The sequence below is a fragment of the Barbatula barbatula genome (assembly GCF_947034865.1).
Source record: "Barbatula barbatula genome assembly, chromosome: 12".
In the NCBI taxonomy this organism is placed as follows: domain Eukaryota; kingdom Metazoa; phylum Chordata; class Actinopteri; order Cypriniformes; family Nemacheilidae; genus Barbatula; species Barbatula barbatula.
The window spans coordinates 2,987,436-3,001,844 of record NC_136775.1 but is presented as its reverse complement, the minus strand read 5'-3'; the positions used below and the strand labels follow the sequence as shown (position 1 = coordinate 3,001,844).

General features: G+C 39.4%; 2 protein-coding genes across 4 annotated transcripts; one reads left to right on the top strand and one right to left on the bottom strand.

Annotated features, from left to right (window-relative positions):
* The first annotated feature begins 6,020 nt into the window (after positions 1–6,020).
* Positions 6,021–8,520, top strand: LOC306901105 (protein rapunzel-like). Of its 3 annotated transcripts, none has more exons than XM_079468619.1 (3): positions 6,021–6,065; positions 6,389–6,420; positions 6,524–8,520. In XM_079468619.1, the coding sequence occupies exon 3, from the start codon at positions 6,561–6,563 to the stop codon at positions 7,206–7,208; it is 648 nt and encodes a 215-aa protein (XP_079324745.1). In that variant the 5' UTR covers positions 6,021–6,065; positions 6,389–6,420; positions 6,524–6,560; the 3' UTR covers positions 7,209–8,520. The 3 variants fall into 3 exon arrangements, with proteins under 3 accessions (XP_079324745.1, XP_079324746.1, XP_079324747.1); XM_079468620.1 differs by having other exon boundaries at positions 6,335–6,420; XM_079468621.1 differs by lacking the exon at positions 6,389–6,420 and having other exon boundaries at positions 6,524–7,808.
* LOC306901103 (uncharacterized protein) lies at positions 8,268–11,393 on the bottom strand. Its single transcript, XM_079468614.1, has 3 exons — positions 11,351–11,393; positions 8,996–10,600; positions 8,268–8,638 (listed from the first exon to the last, which is right to left on the bottom strand). The coding sequence occupies exon 2, from the start codon at positions 10,573–10,575 to the stop codon at positions 9,376–9,378; it is 1,200 nt and encodes a 399-aa protein (XP_079324740.1). The 5' UTR covers positions 10,576–10,600; positions 11,351–11,393; the 3' UTR covers positions 8,268–8,638; positions 8,996–9,375.
* Between the last annotated feature and the right edge of the window lie 3,016 nt (positions 11,394–14,409).

Genomic DNA, 14,409 nt, shown 5'->3' with positions numbered 1-14,409 from the left:
TGGTGGTGAGTTGGATCCGATGGCAGGAGAGGAAGCTGGACAGACTCGGCAGACCCAAACGTACTGTAAGGGTCTGCTGGGAACGCCTTGCCGAGTCTCCTGTCAGAGAGATCTTTAACTCCCACCTCCGGCAGAGCTTCAACCAGATCCCGAGGGAGGCTGGAGACATTGAGTCCGAGTGGACCATGTTCTCCGCCTCCATTGTCGAAGCGGCCACTCGGAGCTATGGCCGTAAGGTCTCCGGTGCATGTCGAGGCGGGAATCCCCGAACCCGGTGGTGGACACCGGAAGTAAGGGAAACCGTCAAGCTGAAGAAGGAGTCTTATCGGGCCTGGTTGGCTTGTGGGACTCCTGAGGCAGCTGACAGGTACCGGCAGGCCAAGCGGACTGCTGCCCGGGTGGTTGTGGAGGCAAAAACTCGGGCCTGGGAGGAGTTTGGTGAGGCCATGGAGAAGGACTATCGACTGGCCTCGAAGAGATTCTGGCAAACCGTCCGGCGCCTCAGGAGAGGGAAACAGTGCCCTACCAACGCTGTTTACAGTGGAGGTGGGAGGCTGTTGACCTCAACTGGGGATGTCGTCGGTCGGTGGAAGGAGTACTTCGAGGATCTCCTCAATCCCACCGTCACGTCCTCCATTGAGGAAGCAGAGGCTGAGGGCTCAGAGGTGGACTCGTCCATCACCCAAGCCGAAGTCACTGAGGTAGTCAAGAAACTCCTCAGTGGCAGGGCACCGGGGGTGGATGAGATTCGCCCTGAGTACCTCAAGTCTCTGGATGTTGTGGGGCTGTCTTGGCTGACACGCCTCTGCAGCATCGCGTGGTGGTCGGGGACAGTGCCTCTGGGATGGCAGACCGGGGTGGTGGTCCCTCTTTTTAAGAAGGGGGACCGGAGGGTGTGTTCCAACTACAGGGGGATCACACTTCTCAGCCTTCCCGGGAAAGTCTATGCCAGGGTACTGGAGAGGAGAATACGGCCGATAGTAGAACCTCGGATTCAGGAGGAACAGTGTGGTTTTCGTCCAGGCCGTGGAACGCTGGACCAGCTCTACACCCTCTACAGGGTGCTGGAGGGTGCATGGGAGTTTGCTCAACCGATCCACATGTGTTTTGTGGATTTGGAGAAAGCATTCGACTGTGTCCCTCGCGGCATCCTGTGGAGGGTGCTTCGGGAGTATGGGGTCTGTGGTCCTTTGCTAAGGGCTGTCAGGTCCCTGTACGACCGAAGCAGGAGCTTGGTTCGCATTGCCGGCAGTAAGTCGGACCTGTTCCCAGTGCATGTCGGACTCCGGCAGGGCTGCCCTTTGTCACCGGTTCTGTTCGTAATTTTTATGGACAGAATTTCTAGGCGCAGCCAAGGGCCGGAGGGTGTCAGGTTTGGGGACCACACGATCTCGTCTCTGCTATTTGCGGATGATGTCGTCGTGTTGGCCCCTTCAAACCAGGACCTTCAGCATGCACTGGGACGGTTTACAGCAGAGTGTGAAGCGGCTGGAATGAAAATCAGTACCTCCAAATCCGAGGCCATGGTCCTCAGTCGGAAAAGGGTGGCTTGCCCACTTCAGGTTGGTGGAGAGTTCCTTCCTCAAGTGGAGGAGTTTAAGTATCTCGGGGTCTTGTTCACGAGTGAGGGGAGGAGGGAACGGGAGATTGACAGACGGATCGGTGCAGCTTCTGCAGTAATGCGGTCGATGTACCGGTCCGTCGTGGTGAAGAAAGAGCTGAGCCGCAAGGCGAAGCTCTCAATTTACCGGTCAATCTACGTTCCTACTCTCACCTATGGTCATGAGCTTTGGGTCATGACCGAAAGGACAAGATCCCGGATACAGGCGGCTGAAATGAGCTTCCTCCGCAGGGTGGCTGGGCGATCCCTTAGAGATAGGGTGAGAAGCTCGGTCACCCGCGAGGAGCTCGGAGTAGAGCCGCTGCTCCTCCACATCGAGAGGGGTCAGCTGAGGTGGCTTGGGCATCTGTTACGGATGCCTACTGGACGCCTTCCTCGGAAGGTGTTCCGGGCCCGTCCGACCGGGAGGAGACCCCGGGGAAGACCTAGGACACGCTGGTGGGACTATGTCTCCCGGCTGGCCTGGGAACGCCTCGGTGTCCCCCCGGAAGAGCTGGAGGAAGTGTCTAGGGTGAGGGATGTCTGGGCATCTCTGCTTAGACTGCTGCCCCCGCGACCCGGTCCCGGATAAGCGGAAGAAAATGGATGGATGGATGGATGGAAGTTTCTTTGTAGTGGAAAAAGGTTCTTTAGACTATAAAAAGTTATTTTGTACACCTTTGGCTGAAAGGTTCTGAAGGGAACCAAAACATTTTCTTCTATATGCTATCACAATGAATAATACTTCATGATACAGAAAATAGCCTCATTTCTCTCACTCATATTTTAAAGATATAGGCCACCTTTAAAGTAACCAGTTCTATACTTGTTTCTCATTGTTCATGTTCTTGCCAGATCGAAGGTTTAGATCTAGTTCATTAGTTTATTTTGATCTGGGGTCATACAAATTTAGATAAAATGCAGACTCACAATCACTTATTACTCTGTCTTTTAATAAAGCTTTCTTATTCAGCAAAATGTTGTAGGGGAATAATTTTCAATGGCCTATCGTTCCTACTTTTCTCCCCCCTTTCTTTTGACTTTACCCCTTTGTTCTTATGGTCAGTTGGCAGAGCTTCCTACAGACCAACGTTTGAAAGGTGGCGTTTTCAAATCATTGAAGTTCATACAAATAACTTTTCAAAGAAAGAGCTTTATATGCGCAATGATGTCTAACGTCCCCGCCAAAGGAAGTAATCACTTTTAGGAACTTGTTAGCACCTGCCTTGTGTTTTAAAGACACAATAAGTATTTATTAAAACACAAACGGGTAATAATTGGTTTGTCTCATGTCATAGAATAAAACGTGGAAATATTTTCAGGAGTTTTATTAACCACAGACCTTATTTTGGGCGATTTAACAAAAACACATTGAAGGAACATAATACATAATTAGTGTCCATCTGATCCACACTCACGAATCTCTGCGAAAGTAGTAGACCATCCTGGTAATACATTTGTAGTTTAAACCATTCAATTCAATTTCAAATACGTATTTAATTGAGAAAAAAATATATAGTGCTGTCATAATGCTGGTTTTGCATTTTTTTAATTTGCGCCATTGTCAACCTTTTTCTCAAAAACATGTACATTTCAACTTTTGCCATGCAGGACAGCTATTTCATTATCTACAGCAAGTGATATCATAGATATGATGAGGCTTTGAGTTTATAAAGACCTTTTAGTTTTTAATTTATAATGCAAGCCTGATTTCATGGGAATCTGTAACCATTTACAAAGTGACACATTCGTATTATAACGTATGATGCCAGTTGTATAAAACCTCACGATTACTGGAAACAGCAATCACAAAGCCCTACCCTTTTCACCGGTGCGAAAGCCAATATAGATGGCAGAGTTCCTGCGAATAACCGTGTGCTGACGTTCAGATTTTGCTAGTTGTTCCTTGTAATTTTGGACATGTTGTGGCAAAAGCCTACACGCATGCCAAGTTGTAAGCCAATGTGGATTCCATTCTTATCGAAAAACATACATTTCAGTGTATTTTAAGAGTATCATGATTGAAATATATGAATTATTGAAGTTTCGTTGCGGTGGAAAAAGGTTCTTTAGACTATAAAAAGTTATTTTGTAAACCTTTGGCTGAAAGATTCTGTAGGGAATCAAAAATTGTTCTTCTATATGCCATCGCAGTGAAAAACCTTTCGTGGCACATTTATTCTTAAGAATTTTGAATTAAACTGCATTTGCGTTTTCACACTGCTGAAACTTCATGATGCCGAAAATAGCTTTATTTTTCACACACATTTTTTAAAGATAAAGGCCACCTTTGACCAGCAAATTGGGCACTATTTACTCTAATACATCAGAAGCTTTTGCACCTATAAAGTCAAAAAGATTCATGAGAAAAATATTGCACCATGGTACAATAGCACCACTCAACACGTAAACTAGAGCGCAAATGTATAAAATCGCAATTAGAGGTCTTTAAAATGGTGTGGAAATAGAGTGCAAATTGTTATAAAAAGGCACTAAAAGCAGCAAAGGTTGAGCACCTTCGTAAGCTCATAGAAACCAACAAAAAAAATCCAAGGTTTTTATTTAGCACAGTTGCTAAATTAACAAATAAACAGACATCAACTGACCTGGCTATTCCGCCGCACCTCGGTAGCAATGAATTCATGATATTTTTTACAGAGAAAATCGAAAACATTCACGACAAAATAGTAAAAACTCAACCTCCAAATCTGTCCTATGAATAATCTAGACCATGTCCCAAGACCCTTTAAGATGACCGTCATTAAGCCTCTAATCAAGAAACCAAACTTAGATCCAAATGAACTAGGAAACTATAGACCGATTTAAAATCTCCCATACCTGTCTAAAATTCTAGAAAAAGTAGTGTGCACTCAGTTGTGCTCTTTCTTACAAAATAACGACATACACGCAACATTTCAGTCAGGCTTTAGATCTCATCATAGCACTGAAACTGCACTCGTTAAAATTACAAACGACCTGCTTATAGCATCAGATAAAGGTAACATCTCACTCCTGGTCCTGCTTGACCTTAGTGCTGCGTTTGATACTGTAGACCATAACATACTTCTAGATCGCTTACACAATTATACCGGTATTGAGGGACAGGCACTACAATGGTTTAGATCTTACTTGTCAGACAGACATCAAGAATAGATTATTCCTCCCAGCTATCCAAATTGGCAGAGTGCATTGAAGATATAAAACAATGGATGACAGAAATATTACTTATGGGACCAAAGAAACGCAAACCGAATATTTTCGGATTATAAACTGCAAGTTGAAGGATGTACTGTTACTCCAACAAATACTGTAAAAGATCTAGGCGTTATATTAGACCTGTCATTTCGAAATCGCATCTCAAATGTCACAAAAACAGCCTTTTTCCACTTAAGAAATGTTGCCAAATTATGAAATATTCTATGTGTTGCTAAAGCAGAGAATCTTATTCGTGCATTTGTGACCTCAAGACTTGACTAATGTAATGCACTACTTAGTGGTTGTCCTGCATCATCAATAAACAAACTACAGTTAGTTCAGAACGCAGCTGCCAGAGTTCTAACCAGGTCCAGAAAATACCATCACATAACCCCAATGTTATCAACCCTTCACTGGCTTCACATTAAGTTTAAAGTTCTTTTAATCACTTATAAAGCCTTAAAGGGTTTAGCTAACAGAGCTTCTATCACACTACAACCCATCACGCTCTCTAAGATCTCAAAACTCAGGACTTTTAATAACACCTAGAATAACTAAATCCACCAAAGGGGGTCAAGCTTTCTCATACGTAAAAAAAAAGTGTTTTAATCATTCGTGTTTATTTTATTCTTTTAATTTCAGAAACAGTCATACCTCCACATTCACAGGGCGTTGGTTGCTCATTTTGGGGGCCTTAACATGATTCAATGGGTTCCAGAATGAATTTACGCTTTGGCAGGTGCTTTTATCCAAAGCGACTTACATTACATTGCACTATACATGTAGATTTGTTTTTCTTTAAGTATGTGCAATCCCTGGTATCAAACCTATAACCTTGGTGTTACTAGTGCCATGCTCTAAACACTGAGTCACAGTTTTTGTTAAGGGCAATGCTAGGCCGGCTGGTTTTCTCGGGGACACTTTGCACCCTCAGGTGTTTGGTTCTCATATCTGACGATCTGATTGGACGGCTGGAATATTTTAATTTTAATGGGGGAATTCATCTGTGGCTTGAGGCAAGGACTGGTCAATGGGACTTTGATCTTGCCACTTTAATGAGCAAGTGGACTATTGTAAAGAAAGAGGTGTCTAATGGGCCCTTTTTTGTAAACATTAAAGTCTCTTTAAACACCCAAATGGCTTAATCCAATTTGAGCTCCCCTCCACATTGAGCGTAAATGGTAGAAACTTGTATTTCAGGAATTGCGTTTCGATGATAAGAAGTGCAGTTGGGACTTGGACTTCGGAGAGGACGGTGGCATCTGAAGAGGTAAGAGGAGCTGTGTTGTCCAATGGGCAGGTTACTAATGGATGGAGGGAATTATTAAGATGCAAACTGCGGCTATATTATATGTCTGTATATAGATTTTTACCGGTCTTACCGTATAGGGTCTGTATAGGGTTGGAAATGGATATCATTCTTAACAAGAACATGGAAAGATATTAACAAACTGTTAACTGATTAACAAAATGTTAATGATGGTCCATGAAAAATACAAATACATTTAATTATACTATAATCAGTCATTTCTTTTCTAGATCTGTCTGAAACTACGTTTTTTTCCTCTTTTCAACTTGCATTGAAAAACCAAGATCTCCGGGGTATCAATCCTTTCCATCGCAAAGTAAGAGTTAATTTTCCTGTCGTTATGTGGTTAGTGGTATGTGATTTCTGTAAGTTATAAAATTGTGTTCGTGAAATGTGACTATTCTCTTTTCCTTCCACAGGAGAACATTATAATTGATCTGTGTTCCTCCTGACGAAATGGCTGACGATAAGAAGTTTTTCGTAAAAGTTCTTAAAGTAATGGGGGCCTTCTCTTCAGCAGCATGGATGTTCTGTCCCATTTCAGCCATGGCTGGATCCATCATACAAGCGGTGGCCAACTCTATAGATGATGAGGAAATTGAGAACCTCAAGGAAAAATTTGAAACCGTGAAGCAAGGCCTGAATGAAATATCAGATCAGATCAAACAAACAGAGCTGCAGATCGATAGCGCAGTATCTAAATTACAGTATGACGGGACTGTACGAAACCTTCGCAAACAGTTCAGCGATTTCATGGAGGTCCTGGAGGCAGAACCAGGCGAACGTGAAGGCAAAATAGAGGCTTTCATTAAAAGTTATTTTAATGGTGGAGCAACCAATAACATTAACGATCTTTATCGGGGTGTGGCCGAGGATCAACTCTTCAACCTTCCTTTTTTACAAGTGCCCGAGAAGAATTCAGGCAGTGAAAAGCAAGAAAAGGAAGCCTGCTGCAAAGAACTCACCCATCTGTTCAGAATTGGTTTAGTTGCTATGATGGGTTACTATGCCTTCAGAGGAGATGATCTGTCGGCTCGGTACACGGAGTGGGAGATAAATATGAATGAGGTGAATAGCAAGATTCAAGCATATCTGAAGGATTGAAAGTGACATTTCAACATCTGCACAACCAATGCTGTCTCTGTGACCTCCTCACATGCATTCTTTTCTTTCTCTTCCGTATACACCATAACAAATTTTTCTCACCATCAACCTAAAGTGTATAATACGGTGTTACCCTCTTGATAACTACAAGTTATACTGCACACACACATACACAGTGATGCACTGTAATCTAGTTTTTCCAATCACAGGTTTATATTGATTTATGGTTTACAGATGAAATATGCGGTGAAATATACACCATTAAGATTAATGAAAACATAACTATAGCAGTCATAACATAATTCGAACAACAATGGAATTTTGGACGATGAAATTAAATGGTTCTGCATTTTCATAGTTTTGAACAAATACTTTTGATAGATGCATAATCTGATGCATTTGTAATGGAGGCACTTTATATAAAAACCCCTATAGAAAGCAAGTTGCTGTATACATTACAACAAATAATATTTTGCAAGTTTTTCTGAATGTTGCATTAATAATGCCTTTTTTCACTAAGCTAATTTTGAATATTAATATGTACGCCTTCAGATCACAGGGATTTCAGAATTTAAAAAAAGGGGAGTCAAATGTCCCTAAACTTTTGATCTTTTGGTAAGTTATGAACATAATAGCATTGAAACTGATGAGCTGGTCCTGGAAATATATGTTAATTTCATTGAGTTTTGGTCTGGCAGCACCGAAGCGTGAAACTTATTTCATCATTTACTCACCCTCATGTCATATCAAACTTATATGACTTTCTTTAAAGATTGTTGCTAAACAACATTGACACCCATTGACTTCCACCGAATGGACATAAAACCATCAGGGGATTTATTTAAACATATTATTTATATCCCATGAAGGTGAGTACATGTAAATGAAGACACTCTTTTTCTGTTGAACTATCTCTTTAATGTGACGCTGGTAGAAGGGTTCACCGACCTCATATTCAACTCCATGATTTTAAATCCATGTTGCCTGAAGCAAGATGAACAAGTTCAGAGTTGCAGAAGAATGTGTGGGTTGACAAAACCTGACAAATCCAACCAGGATGTGATGAACGAGCAGGGTTTATTGAATATTCATATAATTGCACATCATCTGACTATAAACAGATTCAACAGGTATTACTGTATGATACCAAACATAAACAGTGAAAAATGCATCACAACAATGCCGTTGAAAACCATGAGACTACTAAGAATAATACACGCTAAAATGAATGCAAATAGTTTATTAATCAAATTAATATATGAACTGAATATGTATACAGTATATATTATGAGTAAAGAATAGTCAATTTTTTAACAGAGAGTACATTTGATTTCATTTCATCAATGGTAAATACTAGAATGGGCGGGAATGTTTCATATTTTTACATTTTTAGAAGATTCTGAATTTAGAAGAATAACATGCATCAATGACTTACGGACAATCACATCAGGAATATGCATCAAGCCTTTAAGTATGTCTGTTTGGTTACAATCATCCTTTCAAATATCTCTCTCTGCGTTCATCAGAACAAAGCTATGTTGTGGGGACATAGTGTGTCTCTTTCCTACCCAGAGGATCAAACCAATTTAACTAAATGGGTGACAATTGAAATTCATATACATAAACAGTAAAACTTGTTTGTTAATTATGGTTTAGTTAAGTAAATGATTTTACATCAAAGTAAATTATTTTACCTCACAATAAGTGAAACTAATACCCAAAGCAACAACAAGAATAAACCATTTACATAACAACCCCCCCCCCCCCTACAAACATAATAAATGAACCAAGCCTACATTACCCATAATTACTGAGGATCAAATAGAAAGGGAATCAGAAAAGCTGCACACCCTCTTAGACCCCGCCCCTCAGAACCATGCTGCAGCCATGAACCCAGAGTCAAAGGTATGAGAATTAACACAACTTCTAAATAAAGTAAAATGACTGGTGTCATTCTTCCAATCTAATGTGCACCTTAGACATGTAAAGAACATAATATAAACTTAACCCACAAATTACTGAGGGTGATGTGAAATCTTCACAAATGTATACATATTTTGAACAACTCAAAGGTCAGTAAATGATGATGGATTATTCGTTTTTTTGGGAGAAGCACCCTTTAAGACATTAAATCAAAATGTTTAGCAGTTTTAAATTTAAATTACATTTAAATCCTCCCTGTTTCAGAGTGAAAAAAGACCTTAAAGTTTTTAAACTTTTTATAATAGTACTGCTCATCTGAGAAGCTGTAGGAGAAGACCATATCTTTACACGAGGTCTTGACTGTATGCACCACACAATGAGGGGTCGTCGCAAACAGCTGTTCAGCCATTGCTGCCATTGAGGGCCTCTTCAATATACATGTATTCTGGTCCAGGACCAGGTTCGTTAACCGGGTTTTATCTAAAGTTTCAGGTGAGGCGCTGTAGGAGATCACAACATTTAACGTCTCATCTGACACCGCCACTTTAAACCAACTCTTTCCAGCCGAACTGTGAAAGTCTGTCTTCTTGGTAAACAGGCCTGTGGGAGAATCAAAGACAAGGACCAACCAGGACACCCAGTAAAATTTATTTTTCAAACGCTCCTTTAACAGGTCAGCCAGTTCCTGGTTGTTTTTGGCACTTTGCTCTTTCACAATGTACTCTGCATCCACCTCAGCCTGTTTGGGAAAGTCGTTGATGCATTTTTTGATAACCCCATCTATTTCAGACTGGACCTCTTTCATCTTCACATCCCACTCTTGAGCTAATTTCTTCTCTTCACCAGATTGTGCCAGCCGTTCGTGTCCCAGTAAGGCGATCAAACCAATGCAAAATAGTTTCTTCAGCATAGCGCAGAAATTCTCCAACAGCATGCGGCTCTTCTGCTCGTAATTTAGAGCGATCTCCAGCACAGATTCTCCGAACATGTTTTTTCCCATTACAGCGTCATACAAAGTGTCGAGGTTGGTTTTACCATGTGTCTGGTTGAAGTTCTCTTTGAACATCTCTGTTCTTAGGTCTCTGATCTTCTGATCTTTGATTAGGAAGATGTCTTTAAAATGACGGAACTGGTTGGTCAGGTTCCTCTCCACTTGGTAGTATGCGACATCTATAGATCTTCTTTTAATCATCTCATTAATCTGCTTGATGTCTCTAGAAACGTTTTCAAGCTGATCATTTAACTTCTGAAACTGCTTGTTTGTGAACACCGTCTCTTTGCTATCAACATTATCTAGCAGCAGCTCCATGAAAGGAACTATAGCGGCGACCGCGGAGAAAGGACCGCTGGCCACCCCTTCAATAAACGTCTCGAAAACATGCAACGTATCCCCCAGAACTTCCTTTGACCCTGAAAAAACATTTTTCAGCTGTTCGTCCGTCATTGCGGAATAAGATTGTCTAAAATGCCTGTGTAAAATAAGAACAATTGGTTAGATATAAGACCCAAAATATTTTTTAATTACAGGGATTATCTTAAACAAAGACTAGGCCTTAGCTAAATTAAGGCATTTTTAAAAACATACCTTACAAACAAACATTACTGTGTGCATCTTGAGACAAAACAATGGCACTGATATATTTTAAGATATAAATGCAAGTTGTTGTCTATCATGATGGCACAAACATTTTAAGTAGTCTGGGACTAGTAGTCTGGGACTAGGCTTAAGCCCTGTCAGGGAAACTGCCTCTAGAGGTTAACACTAGTGTTAATGTTAACACTTGGAGACCCTGTTGAGATCGCATGTAAAGGTAATAATTTATTTATGCTATAACATACTGCATGTGTCTACTAAGGATAACTAACCATTTTACCACGGTGCAAATAGTTCGACACCTTGATTTATAGACGGGGTGATGCCAAATCATGTCCTTTACAGCACAGTATCCAAATATTAAGGTAATTCTATATGAATATTAATAGGCTTTCTACCGTGTATATCTTCTATCAATATCTTAAATATTGCTTAAAAATCCTGATTTGCACAAAATGATGCCCTATAATTTTAAGTAAATTCAGCATATTGTTATTTGAGGCAAAACTTTCAGAAAACAAAGGTACAAAACGTAACCTTTTATACCGCTGGGGTATAAAAAACCTTTTTGTACCTTTACGGGTATCAGAACAAAGATAAGATTTACAGAGAAATCAAAACTCACCTTGAATTGATAAATGGCAAAGATGCAGAAACGTTGTGCGAGTCTGTATGAAGTAGCTTCTGAGTTGGCATTCACATTTATAAGGATACATTCAGGGGCGGAGACTTGCAGAAGCCTGCAACACTAATTCTCAAGAATAACACAAACTCACCAGAGATCAACCAGAAACTCGAAAACATCTCGGATGAAATCGACTAAATATCAGTTCGAGAAATGACAGGATTTTATAGAAGAGGATATTTGGATTTATTTGCAGAAAATGAAACATGACAGACTGTTCAAAACCACAAAAAGATGTTTGCAGAGTTTTAAAAATACAAAGACTAACCAAGTTCATTTTCACGTTTAAACACTAATACTAATGTTTGTACTTTAGTATTTTAGGATCTGTTAAAAAATGACTGATGGAATAAGCCTGATTTTGCTTACAATGTTTTTCACACTGTGACTTGCTGACTTCCTGGGTTTTTTTTATTTTGAAATTCATACACTGGACTGGAATTGCCAGAATACATGCAGACATTTTAAGAGGCCTACAGTATTGAAATACAGAGTAAACATTAATCTGAATACACTTAAATCAATGGCTGTCAACGGGAGAAAGGGCTGTTAGTTAGAACAAATAAAGATAAAAAAAAATGTAGTTACATAACCGACCAGCGGGGGCCACCAAAGCCAACAGCCAAAGATTTTTTTCCATGATTTATTCAACTGTGTGTTGGTGAGTTCATTTTACAATTGCAGTTTTCCACCCCAAAGTCAAAATTTGTACTAATATAATGCTGTGAGGCGACGTATAGGGTTTGAATCAAACGTTCCTTATAAACCAGATTAGTTAATGTAGTGAATGACGTCATAAAGAATTCTCTAGAGTTGTCCAATCATATGGGAAGAGAAGACGGGTACGGGGATGGTGACAGATGGTGACACATACCAAGGAACATAACAAAGGTTATTGTTATGGCTGAGAGCTATTCACATAAATACACAAATCTAACACAAAATTAATAAATGTTTGCAAATTGCATTTTACAAACATGTACGGTATCTTATTTCAGCTGAGATGCGTGTTATCGTACAGTTTGATAGGGTAAACTCAGCAACATAATTGTGTTAAGTTGCATAAGTATTTGAAGTTAGTTTACTGTTTATCACAAATTGTTGGATGTGAATAATCTTTTTTAAAGCTGCTCTGTTTAGGTAAAGGCTGTGATTGCCTTCTTTAACACTGCATGACAACCCTTCTAGGTCTGTCCTGTATTAAGTAGCAGATACTGAAGTTATAGTTTTACAATGGCCTACGTTCGTTTTTTGGTGTTTGGTCATTAAGAAACATGCAGGTTTGATGCTGAAAACACTAATACATTAAAACTACTTAAAACACACCTCTTCTGTGAATGCTTGACAGACGAATGGCTTTGGATAAAAGCGTCTGCTAAATGAATAAGTGTAAATGTAAATGTGGTTAGTTGATTAAGTAAATGCAGTCCCTCAGTTTAACTGAGTAATGAGGTCTCCCAAAACTTTTTATTTATATTCACTTAAGTTGATGCTCATTTACATTGTCATGAACAAATTAAGTTGACTTAACATTGTACTTACCAGGTATTGAAAGAATGACCATCACTCATTGAAGGAATTTGTTCTTGTTGTTCTCACCAATATTTTTTAATCCTCGCAGAAATCTAAACACAGTATGTTCTCCACCTGGAGGTGCTGTGATGTGCACGTAATACCTGTCAATGTGTCTGACCCACATGAAAACTTAAAAAAACACCAAAATGAAAAGAAATATAAGCATTGAAGCTTTTAACAAGTCTTGAAGCGCTTGAGACAAATGGAAGGTTCGTAATTGTAAAGTCACATAATTTTTTGTTGTTTCAGCTGCTGATGAATTTTCAAGAAACACCGCATTTATACATTTATTAAAGACTTAAATCATGTCCAACAGCTTTAGACTTTTTCCCCTGAGAGGCATTTCTACAATGGTAGTACAATTTTTTGTCTGTCCGCTCCCATGGTTGTGATGTGATTAAGAAGCAAAACACATTGCAAGAAAATATGATATACGCTACATAAATTATTATTAAATAAGTGATCTCTGCATAAGAGAATGTTGCAGGGTAACGTCTGAAACTTGTATACATATTCTTTGTTTTAATTGCAACGACCATGGCAAAACACATCAAGGCTGAGCACAGAAAAATAATCTAAATATTGTAACAAATTACATACATTACCTGCTTTTCTGTCCAAACCCAAGAGAAAATGATATCACAAAGCATCATGAGGAACACTACAGTCACAGTCAGAAATTCAACAGCACCATGGACAGTACCCACAGACAGTCTGTTTCCCGTGGATATCACATGACTGACAATTATTGCAGTACTGTATGTAGCCTATCAAAAGGTTAAGCTGGCCTTCTATACTCTTCTTAAATAGTGTTCATTAGACTAAGTTTCTAAGCATTAAAGGTGTCACATTATGGGGTAAATTCTTCCCTTAAACTGTTGTAATAAAGGAGATGGACATAGGACATATACTTTCCTTCTAAAACAACATTAAAGAAAGACACTGTAGGTAATGTCTCATGTTGGGAAAAGGTTTCATTTGGAATTTTACAATTATTGATTTTTACTTTAAATTTGGAAAAATGACTAGACTCATTTAAACTTTTCAGAAAACAATTTCACTGAAGACAGATGATATCATTCAAAAACATCATTTTATCAGTAAAGTGCATTTCCAATTAACTAAACCTACAGAAAGCATTGGCCAAAGCCTATGTGAACAACTTAAAATCTGAAAACATTGACCAATTTTCTGTTAAAAATAAAGGCTTGTGCAATGAATACTGTAAATGCAAATAGGCTACTAAGCACTAGTTGATTAGTTAATATTTCTACTAGTCCTTCAACTAAGTCCTTCCTTTGACAGCTCTATAATACAATTTGGAAATTGATAAAAAAACAAAAATAGTTTGATTTCAACTAAAGTCTCCATGAAATCAAACGTTTGTTTTGGCTTTAAGTGTAAAGATATCTATAAACCATAGT

Excerpts from the sequence above, each read along its gene's own strand:
- LOC306901103 (XM_079468614.1), bottom strand. The coding sequence starts at position 10,575 with ATGACGGACGAACAGCTGAAAAATGTTTTTTCAGGGTCAAAGGAAGTT.
- LOC306901105 (XM_079468619.1), top strand. The coding sequence starts at position 6,561 with ATGGCTGACGATAAGAAGTTTTTCGTAAAAGTTCTTAAAGTAATGGGG.